This window comes from Belonocnema kinseyi, chromosome 2 (assembly GCF_010883055.1).
Source record: "Belonocnema kinseyi isolate 2016_QV_RU_SX_M_011 chromosome 2, B_treatae_v1, whole genome shotgun sequence".
NCBI lineage: Eukaryota > Metazoa > Arthropoda > Insecta > Hymenoptera > Cynipidae > Belonocnema > Belonocnema kinseyi.
The window spans coordinates 90,540,388-90,556,614 of NC_046658.1; the positions used below are offsets into that span (position 1 = coordinate 90,540,388).

General features: G+C 24.5%; 1 protein-coding gene across 3 annotated transcripts in view; it reads right to left on the bottom strand.

Annotated features, from left to right (window-relative positions):
- LOC117168067 (protein fem-1 homolog C) overlaps nucleotides 1–16,227 on the bottom strand; it is a 60,541-nt gene that overhangs the window by 8,250 nt on the left and 36,064 nt on the right. For all 3 annotated transcript variants that reach the window (XM_033353425.1, XM_033353424.1, XM_033353426.1), the window contains exons 3-8: nucleotides 14,960–15,268; nucleotides 9,409–9,772; nucleotides 4,558–4,618; nucleotides 4,285–4,467; nucleotides 2,091–2,336; nucleotides 1,872–1,997 (exon numbers count right to left, since the gene is read on the bottom strand). In XM_033353425.1, coding sequence (XP_033209316.1) covers nucleotides 1,872–1,997; nucleotides 2,091–2,336; nucleotides 4,285–4,467; nucleotides 4,558–4,618; nucleotides 9,409–9,772; nucleotides 14,960–15,268 — 1,289 coding nt within the window. The remainder of the gene's footprint in view (nucleotides 1–1,871; nucleotides 1,998–2,090; nucleotides 2,337–4,284; nucleotides 4,468–4,557; nucleotides 4,619–9,408; nucleotides 9,773–14,959; nucleotides 15,269–16,227) is intronic.

Below are 16,227 nucleotides of genomic sequence, written 5' to 3' on the forward strand. Positions count from 1 at the left end.
TGGTGGGTTGAAATTTTTGTAAAAAAAAAATCAAAACATGGTTTTCGATGTATTTTTTCCCGTAGAATTCGATTCTGAAGTCAAAAAATAAAATTTTTATTTATTTTTTTTATTTAAAAAAACCATGAGAAACCCGTAAAAAATGAGGTTTTTCGAGCAAAACCCAATAAAAAAGTAGCTGGACCCTACTTTTTTATTGCAAATTCGGATTCAGCGTCGAAAAATACATAAGAATATATAGGTCTGGTCAATTGCACAGACACTTTTGTTTTTTTTTGTGGGCCTGTGTAATTAAAATTTCATTTTAAAAAAAAATATTTTTTCGTTTAAGATCGAACAGAAATTTATTTTCTTATGAGAAAAAATGTGCTAAAAAAGCAATTAAAAACCAGGCTTCCAAACTACCTTACTTTTCGACTCACTAGAGACAAAAATAACAATTGAAAAAGGAGGGGGAAATTAAATTTTCAATGAAAAATAGAATAGTTGATTTTTCTCTTAAAATCTAATTCTTCGCAAAAAAAAAAAGTTTTTTCAGCAAAATAGTCTAATTTTCGACTGGAATATTAAAATTTTTTGTTAAAAAAATTGATTTTCAACAAAGTAGTTATATTTTCAACTAGATCTGAATTTTTACTTAAAATGATGAATCTTGAATAAAAAAATGTTGTTAATAAATGAGTTTAAACTTTTAACCAATTAGTTGAATTTTTAAATAAGTAAATAAATCTGTAACTTAATAAACACACTTTTATGCCCTAAGAATGTAGATAAAGTAGAAATCACTTTTTTATATTAAACCAAATTATTCTTTTTATAAGAAATTATGTACTTTTTAAATAATGATAAATGATTTCGGCAGTTAATTAATTTTTTTTAAATTGGATATACTTAGGCCGTTAAAAATATATTCACGGCAATATGGAAAATCCCCAGAAAACATCAAAATCTTGCAAAAGTTAGGAAATTTCTATAAGAGAGATCCTTTAAATAATATTCTTGTTAGTGATTTTTTTTTATGCTTCTATTTCTTTTTTTGCTGTTGCTCCCTCCTCACGATTATATTTTTCGTTAACATTTATATTATTTGGCTTGAAATTCCACAATTTCGTTTAAAAGTCTAAATTTTTTGTGAAAAATTAAACTTTTTGTTTGAAAGTTCGCCTTTTTGGGTTGAAAGTTCATCTATTTGGTAGAAAATTAAAAAATTAAAAAGAATCTTTTTTTTAAGTTTCCTTTTGGGGTTTAGAATTAATTTTTTTATAAAAATGCAACTGTTTGGATTAAACTATTATGGTAAAAAATCGCCTTTTTTTAATTGAATTCAACTGTCGAGTCAAAATTAAAATATCTTTTGGATAAAATATATATCTACTATGACATTATTTTTTGAAAATCAATCTTTTTCAGTCGAAAATTGAACTATTTGGTTGAAGATGGACCAACTTTAGTAAAAAATTGATATTTTGTGTTGAAAATTTATCTTTTTTGTCAGAAAATAAATCTTTTTCATTGGAAATTTCACTATTCTAGTTGAAGATTAATAATTTTTGTTGAAAATTGATCTTTGTAAACAAAAAATTCAACTACTTGGGTCAAAAATGAACCATTATGTTAAATCTTTTGTTTGTAGAAGGTCTTTGGTTGGAAAGTGAAATATTTTCTTGAAAATGCATTTTGTCTTGCTTAAACTAAATTTATTTACTAAATATGTCATTTTTCCATTTTTAATTGAAAATTTCTATTTTTTAATTGAATATTTAATAAAAATGTACTCAGTATGTACTTTTTTTTGGTTATATTTATAAAAATTAAATTTTTCGCTTGTGTACGTACTTGTCTAAAAGTTTTAAGAAAATATTTTAACTTACAGAGTTGTGGAAGTTGCAGGACTTGCTTGCGATGTGCAGAGGAGTAGAGCGCGAATCGTTTTTCGCATTTACGTGGGCTCTAGATTCCAGAAGTAATTTGACTACTTCCAAGTGCGGAAATATCATCTGAAACAATATTTTATAAAAACAAAAATGCTCGTAATACCTTTTATTTTATTTCTTTTTTACAAATATTAAATATAAAATTGGCGAACTTACTTGTATATCGTCGGCAGTGAAATAGTTTGAGTGAATGGTATTTACTCTCGACACACAAAGATGCAAGAGAGTGTCCTCGGTGGAGGCGCATTTTGGATTCTGTCTAACCAAATTGTGAACTAGCTGCCGCATTTCGTCTTTTTCCTCTTTCGATTGTGCCGTTTCCAGCAGCAGGTATATCAAATGCGTCACACATTTGAGAATGCGATCATAACTCTCTCGCTGCTTTTTATGCACTGGACGCTTCTTATAAAAAAAAATAGGTTACAACTAAATTTTCGAAATCATATTTTACTGAAAAATAAAATTGAAGCCGTTTGCATGCTCTCAGGAGCAATAAGAATCGTATTTTATATCCTTGAATTTCTATCTTTGATTTATATCTTTGAATTTCCAGTTAATATGATGAATATACAAAAAAAAAATGAATTTTGAACAAAATTCTTGAATCCTCAACCAGAACAGATTATTAATTTTCAAGTAAAATGTTGAATTAACAAAAAAAAAGATGAAATTGTTATCAGCAACGAGATGAATTTTTAAGAATAAAGTTAATTTTCGACTAAGCCAGCTATTTTTCTCCGTGAAAGATAAAATTTCTCCTCAAACAAATAAATTTTTGATTAAACAAAAATTCAATTTTTTACGAAAGGGTTCAATTTTCAACAAAACAGCAGAATTTTCAATAAAAAAGTATCAATTTTCAGCAAAATTATTCAATTTTCAACCAAATAGTTGCATTTTTACACAAGAAAGATGTAATTTATGCTAAAGCAGGTAAACTTTAAAATCAAAAGGACAAATTTTCCAAAAGAGGTTAAATTTCAACCAACGACGTGCATTTTTTTCACGAAAGATGAAATTTCTTTTAAAATAGATAAATTAAAAAACAACGATTAAAAAACAGTTACATTATTATCCAAACAAGATTCAGGTTCACTATCCATCTACAAAATAAGAATTGTAAACAATAAGTTAATTTTCTGCTAAATAGTCGAATTTTTAAACAAAAAGTATGACTTTTAACAAGATTCTTAAATTTTCAACCAAAAAGTTGCATTTTTGTCCAAGAAAAATGAAAATGCCTATACCTATACAAAATACAGATTTTCAAAGAAAAAAAATTGAATTTTCATCCAAAAAGATTTCCATAGACTTTTCAACACAAAAATAGGCATTTTAAACAAGAAAATTTTCTATAAAATAGTTTAATTTTCAACAAAACAGTTTCATTTTTTCCAAGAAAGATGGAGTATCTATACTGAAAAAGATGAACATTTAAATAAAAAAAGACAAATTTTCTAAAAAAAAAGCTTTTATCCCAAAAAGATTTCATTTCACTTATTAGCAAGAAAATAATAATTTTAAACAAAAGTTTAATGTTCTACGAAAAAAGGTGAATTTTTAAACCAAAAAAATTTTTTTTGAACAAAACAGTTGAATTTGCTACGAAAAAAGATGCCTTTTTCAGAAAACTGTTAAATTCTCAACCCAATAATTATCATTGTTTTTTGTTTAAACATAATATTTGCGTGTTGAAAAAAGAACTGAAATCTTTTCTATGGATTAAAATTTAAATTGAAAAAAAATTTTTTTTTCAACAAACATTTATTTCTTTTAAGAGAGGTTTTATCTTTCTTGAATAAAAATGCCAACATTTGGTTGAAAATTAAATTATGTTGTTAAAAAGCCATACTTTTTGGTTAAAAATTCTACTTTTTTGTTGAAAATTTAACTATTTCGTAGAAAATTTACTTTTTGTAAAATAATATATATTCCGGTGTTGAAAAAAGTACTGAAATCTTTTCTAATAAAATTGAAAACTAAAAAAATAAAAAAGATGATCTATTGTTTAATAATTCTCTTGTACACATTTTCCTACTAAAAATTCTTGTTTTAAGAGCTTGTAAACTTTCTTTTATGGATTAACAGTATTTTGTAGTTTTATAAAATTATTGTTTATTTATTTAGTTCACTTCATTTTAATTATTTAGTTCGATTTACGAAGTTTTTATTATAACCTAGATTTTAAGCTCTGATACCAGCAGCAATTTTCAAATCTGTTTTGATCCTTTTTCGCCTATCATCATACTTTTTAACCAACCCAAGATAAAGTATCTATAGATTTACAATTTTCTGTTACTGAATTACAAATAAATTTATTTAATTTAAGGCTATTTAAAGACTACTTTACCTCCAAGAGTAACCTCGCTTCTGTGAGTTGTCCCGTAAGTAATTTAAATATTGCTACAACATCATAGAATCTTGGTTCTTGCTTTTCACGATTTCGGTCTACCATTTCGAATACTTTTTCGTTTAAATCAACCATCAAACGAACGAGAGCTTGAGCAGTAAAGCAGGTATCACTAAACAAAATCTGCAAGTAATATAATTAAATAATACCACAGATATAGAATTATAAATTTAAACAAATATAATAGATAGTATTTTCTAAAAAAAATCTTACAGAATCTTTCTCCACTCGAATTTCTAGAGCTCTTCTCCATAAATCTATGCAGTATTGATACCTGGAAGTATTAAAAAAATCATAATTTGATCTTAATTTTTAAACATTTATTTATTACTGTTTTGTAAACTTCTTTTGCGGAAAACAGACTTCTCAGCCCCAAATGCTCTAAAAACAGGGAAAATAGAGTAATTTTTCACGAAATTAGAGGAATAATAGGAAAATAAATTCTTTTAAATAAAATTATGTTGGGTACCATATTGAATTCAATATTTTACGAATTTTATACCAAATAATTAATTTGTCGATCGAAGAGATCATTTTTGAACTGAGAAGATTAATTTTCTACCAAACAGATGGATTTTTCAACAAATTGCATGAATTTTTAACAAAATAATTAATTTTTCTAACAAAAGATAAGATTTTTCAACAAATACTGCATTTTCAACCAAGGAGTTGAATTGTAAACTGAATGAAATCAATATTTAACCAAAAAGGAAATAGATGAAATTTCAGTTAAAAAAATTAATTTTCAAACAAAGAAATGAATCTTGAAAAAAAATGTAACAAGGCAGTTCTTCTAGATCAATTATCAACATAAATATATACATTTTCAACAAAATAGTTAATTTTACAATCAAAGAAATGCCTTTTTAACTTTTACTTTAACTATTAATTTCCTAATAGAAAATACGATTTTTCAATGAATATATTTAACAAAAAATGGAATACTTAAAATTTCAGTCAAAAAAATTAATTTTCTACAAAAAAAAGTTGTTAATCAGGAGAGAAAATAATTTAAATTCAAACTGAGTTTGTAGCAAAAAGGCCTGAAACAAAATTGAAACCCTAGATTTTTCTGAGATATTTTGTGTCTCTTACAAAATTACAAAAATTTGAATAAACAAAAAAAGAATTCTTCAAAAATTAGTTCAACTTCCAATCAAGATGAATTTCTAACAAAAAGTACATTTTCAACCAAATAGTTGAATTATAAAAAAAAAGTTTTTATTTTAACTCACATTTACAAGGAAATAGTTGAGGTTCCAACCAAAAGTAGCGAATTTTTGAAAAAAGTAGTTGATTTCTTAAACAAACATTTGAATCTTTAATCTACAAATATGAATTTTCAAACAAATGGTCGAATTTTTAAACAAGAATGATTAAACTTTAACCAAAAACCGTTACATTTTTAACAAAAATATTAAAATTTTCAAACCAAACCGAATACATTTTTAGAAGAAAGTTGAATTTGAAAGAAAAATGTCAATTTTCAGCCAATACGAATGTAAGTACAACAAAACAGTTGAGTTTTAGACCAAAAGTTTTAAAATTTTAACAAAATAGTAGAAATTTCAACAAAAAAGTGTAATGTTCAATCACGAAAGATGAATTTTACAAAAACATTTTTTTAACCCAAATGATCGAATTTTAAAACCAAAATGATTAAAATTCAATAAAACATTTTTGTATTTTCAAGCAAATAGTTGATTTTTTAATCCAGCAGGACGAATTTTATATTCAAAAGGACAAATATAGAACAAAAGGGTTGAATTTTCCACCAAAAAAGATTACTTTTGAACAAAATAGTTAAATTTGCAACCAAATAATTAAATTTTAAATAAAATATTAGATTTTATAAGGACGTTCACTAAATAAAGTTCACTTCAAACTTTTCTTTCGTGTAGAGTTTTACGTGTAGACATTAATGTGCCTAGTTTAATTTGTAGGCCTTTTTGTCAAAAAAATGTATATGTCTAATTATACGTTATTTTTCACCAAAAAATTAATAGTTAAATTTTCAGTTAAAAAAATTAATTTTCAAAAAAATAGTTAAATACAGTAATATAAAGCTATCTTTACAAATGAAGAATCCTTTTTATTCAATTGTACAGTGCAATTTAAAAAAAATAAGCACCCTCTCGAAAAAATACCATGCCTTTAAAGAAAAATCGCAAAATAAATGAACTTCGAAACAAATACTTAACTTTTCGAATAGAAAAATATCATTTGCATTTTCAACAACAAATTAATTTGTACTAAAAAGATAAATTGGCATTCAAAAGTTAAATAATTAAATTTTAAGTTCAAAACCTTAATCTTCAATAAAAAAAACTTACTAAAATTGTAAATATTTAAGCGGAATAGCTGAATTTTAAACCAGAAAGATGAAATTGCAACTAAAGTCATTATTCTTTAACTATAATAATTAATTTTTGACCAAAAGCATGAATTTTCAACAAATAAGTTTAGTTTCCTAAAAAAATATGAATTTTCAATTGACAAATTTAATTTTTTGGTTAAAAAATGAATGTTCAACCAACGAGAAGAATTTGTATCTACAATTATGGAATATTTAACTGGAATAATAGTTAAATTTTCAGTTTAAAAAACAAGATAATTTTCAACCAACAAAGAAACAAATTTTCATCAAAATAGTTCATTTTCGGCAAACAATATCCTTTTCAATCAACGAAAAAACAAGTTTTCAATCAAATAGTTCAGATTTTTACCAAAGAAATGAATTTTTAATTAAAATGAAGAATCTTCAATAAAAAAAATTAATTTTCAACAAAAGAGTTTAATTTTCGACCAAGTAATTTTATTTTCAACCTAAAAGATGAGTTTTCAATAAAAATGATCAATATTAAACTGTTATACTGGAATTTTTTAAGTAAAATAAACAATGTTAAACAAGAAGATTAATTTGCAAAGAAAAAGATAATTTTCTAAAAAAAAATCAATTTTTAATGAAATGCGTTGGTTTTTCTACGTAATAGAGGAATTTTTCATTTAAAAAGAGAAAGTTTTAACAAAAATGAAAAATATTAAATTGTAATACTGGACTTTTTAACGCAAAAGACACATTTTAAACAAGAAGATTAACTTGCATAGAAAAAGATAATTTTCTAAAAAAAATCAATTTTTAATCAAATGTGTTCGATTTTCTACGTAACAGAGGAACTTTTAATTAAAAAAGACAAATTTTTGTCAAAAATGACAAATATTAAACTGTAATACTGAACTTTTTAACGCAAAAGAAAAAATTTAAACAAGAAGATTAAATTGCAAAGAAAAAGATCATTTTCTAAAAAAAAATCGACTTTTAACCAAATATGTTGGATTTTCTACGTAATAGAGGAATTTTTAATTAAAAAGACAAATTTTTAACAAAAATGACAAATATTAAACTGTAATACTGCACTTTTTAACGCAAACGGGTTTTAACTAAATATGTTGGATTTTCTACGTAATAGAGGAATTTTTTATTAAAAAATACGAATTTTCCTCTACATTTTTGAATTTTGAGCAAGAAAAAATAAAGTTTTAAACAAAAAATGGACTTAAATTCAAAAATAAAATAAACTAGAACAATTCAATTTTGAATCATAAAGATGAACCTTTAACCAAGATGATTAATTTCTACACAAAAAAACTATCTATACAAATAAAGAATCATTGTTATTCAATTTTATGTTGCAATTAAAAAAAAATTAAGCATCCTCTCGAAAAAATTCCCTGCCTAAAAAAAAACGCTGACATGTCAAAAAGTGCCTTCGTCATTTTTTTTTAGATTTTTAGAACGATGTCTTCAGTTAGCATAAACTTTTTGAAGCTTGAAACTTTGAAAACAGTAATTTTTTCGATATTCTTCAATGCTTGGTCACAATTTTTTCATCGTATTAGTTCTCGGTGTACAAGTTCATTTATTTGAATGTAACAAACGATTGTCAAAAACTTCTAATTAAAAAAAATTCTGGTGATGAATGCAGTTACGTTGAAAATAATTTTTATATGAAAATCAAAGTTTCGAAGGTAATTAAAAATGGTACAAAATCATTTAAACAATTTAATATCCATTTTTAGGGGTTTTAAGACCTAAACATACATGTAAGTATAAAAGGAAAATTCAAAATAATTACAATAGCGAGTTTGGCGTATCATTAAGTAAAATAATATTTTTCGAACTTCAAAATATTTTCGTTTCGCGAGCAATTTCGATAATTTTATATAGTTTTTTTTATGGCCAAGACCGCTTTTTTTTAATTTTGACAATGGCTTGCAAAAATATTTTTCTACATATCAAAGTGAGTCTTCATGATTTCTGTGAGATTTTTATAACAATATCTTCTGTTAGAAACTTTGAAAACAGTGATTTTTTTCCATATATTTCAAATGTTCGTGTCGTGAGCTAGATTCAGGATTAAAATAAATAACAATATTTACAATAATTATTAAGGTATATAATAAATAGATTATTGAAAATAAAGTAAAATTATACAATTTTGAACAAACCAAATGAATATTTATTTCGCTATTATTAAAATTAATATTTAAATTTGATCATATTTATAATAAATTGATATTTGAAAATAAAATTATATTAAATAAATCATTTTTATGAATAATAATTTTAATTAATCTATGTATTAATCTATTAGACTATAAAGATATAATTAAAAAACCCCTCTGTTATTTCGTATATAATTTGCAGATTACTTAAATCGCCTTAAATATATTTTAAGGCGACCTAACATTAAAAAATATATAGAAAAAAATCAATGCTTTAAAAGTTTCAATCTCCAAAAAGTTTCTGCTAATTGAAGAAATCGTTTTGAAAATCTGAAAAAAAATCATGAAAGCTCATTTTGATATGTAGAAAAAGATTTTTGCCAGCCATAAACAAAATTAAAAAAATTTTGCTTTTTTAGCCCACCCTAGTAGACATCCTGCCTGGAAAATAGGATGGGGAAAAAGAGGAATTCTTTGTAAAAAAAAGGGAGGAAATAAAAAATATAATAAAAAAAGGGAAATAAGCCTGTGTAGGAATATAAAATAAAAATGACAAACCTTAGTGCATCAGCATACGAAGCTCCTCTGTACATCAGTCTGAAGAGTGTATCTTTATGATGAGGGCCCAAAATCCGCTCACAAATCAACAAACTTTGGATTCTAATTGCATCCAAATCTAACATAACACTGTTCAACTCCTCCATTGTGGCGAACTCGGTTGCATTTCGGAAACTATCTCTTTTTGGCATTAGCGGAAACTTTGGCAATGGTTTACCATCCACCATATTATTATTCCTGATAGTCATAGCAGTTCGCCAATACTTCAATGCTGTTTGCGTATCATTGTGCTCATTGAAAAATGTGGATCCCATTAACTCGTGAGCGTCCGCCAATCTTTGGGGCGAATAGGAAATATTTTCCACTGATAAAAATAAAGAAGTTGTAGTACCGATCACATTCAGGTCTCGGCCTCACTTCAGACCGAATTTCGGAAAAAAACTGGTACGAAAATTTTGAAATATTCAGGGTGGCTGTTTTAATCATAGAAAAAAATTCACGATCATTTCCCGGTTCGAAAAAATTTTTCACGGTCACTCAAATTTAAAACATCGAATACTCAGGCTCAAAATCTTTCCATTTGACGGAATAAAAACTGAGTTGCTAATGAAAGAACTCAAACTGGAACTCTTTAAGAACTCTCTCTTAGTTTAAAAGTTTTTTTATTGACAAATTGTGTATTCAAATGCTCAGTAATTTACGCGTATAATTTGGAAGCTGCGAACACCTAATAGTTAAAATTTCAAATCAAATAGTTTAATTATCAACTGAAAATGTGAATTTTTTAACTGCAATGATGAATCTTAAAAAAAAAATTAATTTTCAACTTATAAAAGATAAATTTTCAACGAAAGATGGAATAGTTAAATTTAAAAATAAAAAAATTGATATTATACTACAAAAATTCCACCAAATAATTAAATTTTCAACTCAATAGTTTCATTTTTAACTGAAAATATTAATCTTTAACTACAATGATGAATCTTAAAAAAAATCAACTTATGAAGGACAAATTTTCAACCGAAAATGGAATAGTTAACTTTTTAGGTAAACAACATTTATTTTACAAAAAAAATCCACCAAATAGTCGAATTTTCAAATAAACAATTTAATTATCAATCTAAAAATTCCAGTTTAAAACCATTCTATTTGAAATTTTTTAAATCAGAAAAAGAGCAATTAATTACTATTTAGACATGTCTGACTGTTTATTTAAATGGTAAATTAAATATTCAATACTTAAACAAAAAATATTGTTGAAACTTTACAATTGTAATTGTTTTATTTAAGAAAATTCAATTTTTAAGTCAAATTGTTCACTTTTAATATATAAAAAACATATGAACAACTTTTAATTTAAAATTCGTAAAGAAATATAGATTTTGGCAGATTTCAAACAAAAAGTTTAGAGGCTTTATAAGAATTTTAAAAGGCTTCAGAAGAATACAAAACATTTCCTAGGAAAATTAAAAATGATTTTTTAGTTTTAAAAATTAGTTTCAAGAGAAATTTTTAAAAAATTTAGAAAAATTTACAAAATTATCGAAAATGAATGTGAAAAATTTTAAGCAAAAAAAAATGGAAGTTAATTTTTCAGATAAAAAATTTATTTTACACAAGAAAAAGGTTCAAATAAACAATTTAATATTGAACCAAAAATATGAATTAAAAAAATTAATTTTCGACTAATAAACAATGAATTTTCAACCAAAAATTGAACAGTTAACTTTTCAGGTAAACAGAATTTATTTTACAAAAAAAATTCCACCAAATAGTCGAATTTTCAAATAATTAGCTTAATTTTCAATTAAAACTAGGAATTTTCAACAAACAAGTTAATTTTGAATCGAGCAGTTCAGTTTCCTGCCAAAGTGTATTCTTTTTAAAACCCCTAAAATACTTAAAATCCTTTGAAATTCCTTTAAACTTTTTAAAGTTCTTAAAACTGCTTTGGAACTTCTGTAAGTATCCTAAAATCTCTTAGATTTTTTGTAATTACGCTAAATGATTGAAATATAATGAAAATGCCGCGAGATATTAAAATTCCTTTAATATCTTTTGAAATACCTTGATATTTTTCAAAGATCAAAAAAATTCCTTAGAATTCTAAAAATATCCTAGTATCCAAAATTCTTTAAAATCCCCTCAAATAATGTAAATCAATTGCGAAATCCTTGAAATCGTTTAAAATATTCTAAACTCTTAAAAATTCTTTAAAATATTTCGTAACACCTTGAAATATTTGAAAATATTTAAAACCCTACAAAATCGCTCAAATCTTGTAAATACACTCCTTGAAATAAATTACAATCTTATAAAATAACGTAATATGAAAAAAAACCGTTCCTATAAAATCTAATAAATCCTAAAACACTGGAAAGTTTACTAAAATACCTTGCGAGCGTATAAAATCAATTAAAATTATTTGAAATCCGTTCAACCTTTATAAAGCTCTTAAAAATTCGTTGAAAGTTTTAAAAATATCCTCAAACATTTAACATCCTTCGGAATACCTTCATATTATTGAAATCCATTAAAACTTCCTTTGAAAAATGTTTCCATTTGAAGGAATAAAAAAAGAGCTTCAAGTGAAAGCACTCAAACTGAAACTCTTGAATTTTAAACTTTTTACATTGAAGTATGAAAGTTGTTTAGTTTCACAATTTCGTATTCAAATGCTCAATAATTTACAAGTATAAAATGGATGCTGCTAATACTGTGCAACTTAATAATTTTAAATTAAATTCAGTTAAACTGACATATAATTTTTTTTACCTTTTATAAATGGTATAATTCCAAAAATATAATATATAATTTTAAGCTAGAAACACTAAAAATTAAACAATTACATTTTTTATAAACTTAGAACACTTCTTAAATTTGACTTTGAATTATTTTTATTCTAAATAGTTTAAAAATCTTAAAATGCTTCTAAATTTTATTTCAAAATCTTGAAACATCTGCACGCTGTTTTACACTTTCTCAAACTTTAAATTATTTCTGGTTCAAAATTTCTAAACATCATTCTTCTAAAATGATCCGAATTTTTCCTAAACTTTGTTTTCAAATTCTACCAACTTAAAAAAAATTTCCTTCAAATTTTTCACATTCATTTCTGAAATTTTGTAAAAATTTTCTAGACCTTTTTAAAATTTCTCTTAAAACTAGTTTTTAAAAATAAAAAATCATTTTTAGTTTTTCTAGGAAATGTTTTGTATTCTTCTAAAGCCTTTTAAAATTCTTAAAAAGCTTCTAAATTTTTTGTTCGAAATCTGCCAAAATCTATATTTTGTCACGAATTTTAAATTAAAAGTTGTTTAATTGTTTTTTATATATTACAATTGAACAATTTGACTTAAAAATTAAATTTTCTTAAATAGAACAATTAAAATTGTAAAGTTGAAAGGTTAGTTTTTTTGATAGTTTTGCATATTTAATTTTCCATTGAAATCAGTCAGACAATTTAATTTGTAACGTTCAAATCTGTAAAATCATTCAATAATTTATATTCATAGTTAATCAACTAAAAATTTTTGTATCCAAAATCTTCAACTTCAAACTATTTTAATTTTTAATTAGTTAAGTCTGTGGTAGTTTGAATTTCTAAAAGATTTTTTGTTCGGATTCTGAAATTATATTGTAGAAGTATTATTTGTATATTTTAAATACCAGAAATTGTACATACTTTGAACTATTAGTATTTTAATCGTTTTTTAAATCAAAGGATCCCATTTCTAAAATACTTCTTTATATTTTAATTTTGCAAACATATTAATTAACATTACCAGGGTTAGCTTTAACATGATTCAACCTAAAGGTCCTAGCACTGGAAATTTTATTGTAGATTTTGAATTTGGGTAGTTAATACTAATTACCGAAAATGTTCGTCTTTCAGTTTTTTTTAGAATATCTACTTTTTAGATTATAGAACTGAATTTTTAGTTTTTTTACTATTTAAAATATGCGTGTCGGGAGTATAAAAATTATATAATAAGATTTCTTTAATAAGTCAACTTTTTTTTTATGTTTTCAAGCGATATTTCAAATAAATTGTATAGGTATTTTTTAAATTCTATCAAAGAAAAACTTATTACTTAACTAATTTATAAGATATTTTAAAATGATTTTGTACATGAGAAGTATAAGTTCCAGAAACATTCAATTGCATTAAATATTTACAAAATATGCATACTTCAAATAAATTATGTAAAGGCTCACTGTTTTTCGAGTTTATATTTGAATTCTTATTAACTGAGACGAATATAAATTTGAACCACATACTTTCAAAACAGTAATATTTAAAGTTAATTTTTGTTATAAATAAAAGGTGAATCCTCGACAAAACAGATGAATTTTTAATCAAGAAAGATGAATTTTAAACCAAATAATTTAATTCCTAACTCAAAAAGATAAAATTTCAAATAAAAATAAAATTGCTCAATTTTCAGTTTAAAGAATTTTTCAGATAAAAAAGTTTATTTAAAAAAATAAAAAACTTCCACCATATAGTTAAATTTTCAAATAAATATTTTAATATTTAACCATAAATATGAATTAAAAAATAAATTTTCTACTTTATAATGGATACATTTTCACCAAAAAACGGAATAGTTAACTTTTCAGATAAAAAGATTTATTTTACAAAAAAAAAAAAACAATGTCTAACAAATAGTTAAATTTTCAAATAAATACTTTAATTTTCGACCAAAAATATGATTTTTCAAGAAAAAAGTTTATTTCCATTCGAATACTTCAATTTTCCACTAAAATATTCAGTTTTCAGGCTATGAAGACGAATTTTCTACAAAAAAATTAATTGAAAATAGTTGAATTTTCAACAAAAATGATCAAAAATTTATAAAAAATGCAATAAGTTTTCAACAAAGTAGTTACATTTTTAGCAAAATAATTAACGAATTTTTAATCAAACCAAATCAATTCCGAATCGAAAATAGAATGATAGATTTTTTAGCCAACAAAATATTAACTTTTAATTAATTTATTGGGTTCTATCAGTTCAGTTTGCTGTGAAAAAGAGAAAATTTATTTAAAAAATAGGGAAAAAATCAGAATTTCTGAAAAAAGGGGGAAAGCAGTGAACCCGAGAAATAGTTTTAAGTCTGAAATATGAATGAAAGTGATTTTCAAACTTATTCAGTTATTATTTTTTAATTATATAAATGTTGAGAAAACGTTCCAAACAGTGCTCTCAAATAAAATATAAAATTTCATTTATATTTCTTATTTAAAAATAGGGCGGGGATCAGGATTTATTTTTTGATGATTAAATTTAAAATTATTCGATTTGAAAAGTTTTTTGCGTGTTGTAAAGTAAAAGAAATAAAATTAGAAACGATTTTTTTTTCAAAATATCGGAAAGAAAGTCGAAAATGCAAAATCCGAAGATTCAGTTCCTAAAATAATTTTAAATTAAAAGGGATAAAATAGTGGCATTATCGGGAAATTGTGAGAAAATAGTGGCGTGAGTCCGTGAATAGTGGCGTGAGCACATTATTATTTATAATATATTTTTATTTAGTGATCAGCTTACCCAAGTAATCGAATATTTGCGTAGCACCTTTAAGGCAGGCAGTTTGAAGAGCATCGTCATTATATCGGGACTTAAGGTGTGGATCCGCATGATAATCTAGTAAAAGTTTGGTCGTTTCAAATCTGTGTTCCTGAATCGCGTAATGTAATGCACTTTTATTTTGTATATCTCTGGCGTTGACATCCGCACCATGCCTTAAAAGAAAGGTGCATAATTCCACACTCTGCACGGAATTGATTAAACATGTTCCGCCATTGTAATTTGCTCTGAGAATGTCGGCTCCTTTCTCCACCAAAAATGACACAATTTCTGTGGAAGAGACAACACCTTTCAGAATTTTGCGCCATCAATTTCGCAACATTTCATTGCTGGATTGAAGCAAGATTAGTTAACTTGAAAAAGTAATTTAGGTCAGATGAAATTAAAAGAGAAAAGTGATTTGTATTTTGAGGGTTGCAATTTTCAGGGTATCTACTCAAATCCTAAAAACAATTCCCTTGACAAATAGATTCGGAATATATATACAGTTTCGCGATTTTTTAATAATGTGTTTTTCTTCCATTTTTAGGGGTATTCTGGAACACATTAGCACCATCGATTAGTTAAATAATTAAATAATACTAAAAACCTAATTCCCTGAAGTTCAAGAATTTGAATAACAATTAAAACAAATTTTTATTTTATCTTCTTATACATAAAATTCAGTGCATATTTAGTTAAAATTAATGTGGGTACTATATTAAATTTAAACCGCTTCAAATTCCTAAATTCCCAATTCAAAATATTGAATCTGAAATTGATAGATAAATTTTTGACCAAATAGATGAATTTTCAACGAAAAGATTAATTTTCTACTAAAAAGACGAATTTTCAACCAAATATTGGAATTTTCAACAACAAAAATTAATTTTCAAACAAAATAGTTAAATTTTTCGTCAACCCGATTAATTTTCAACTGAAATAAAGAATCATCAACTGTAACAGTTGAATTTTAAACCAAAAAGATTAATTTTCAACTAATATGATGAATCTTTAACTGGAAGAACCGAATTTTTAACCAGAACATGAATTTTCAACCAAAACATAAATTTTCAACCAAATAGATTTTAATTTTTGGCCAAAAAATACAAAGCAAGTTAAATTTTCTACGAAAAAATGAATTATTAATAAAAGGGTTGAATTTCAAACTGAAGAGATTCATTTTATTTCAAAAAAGATGAATTTTCGAACAAACTGTAAAATTTTCAAATAAAAAAGATAAACTTTTA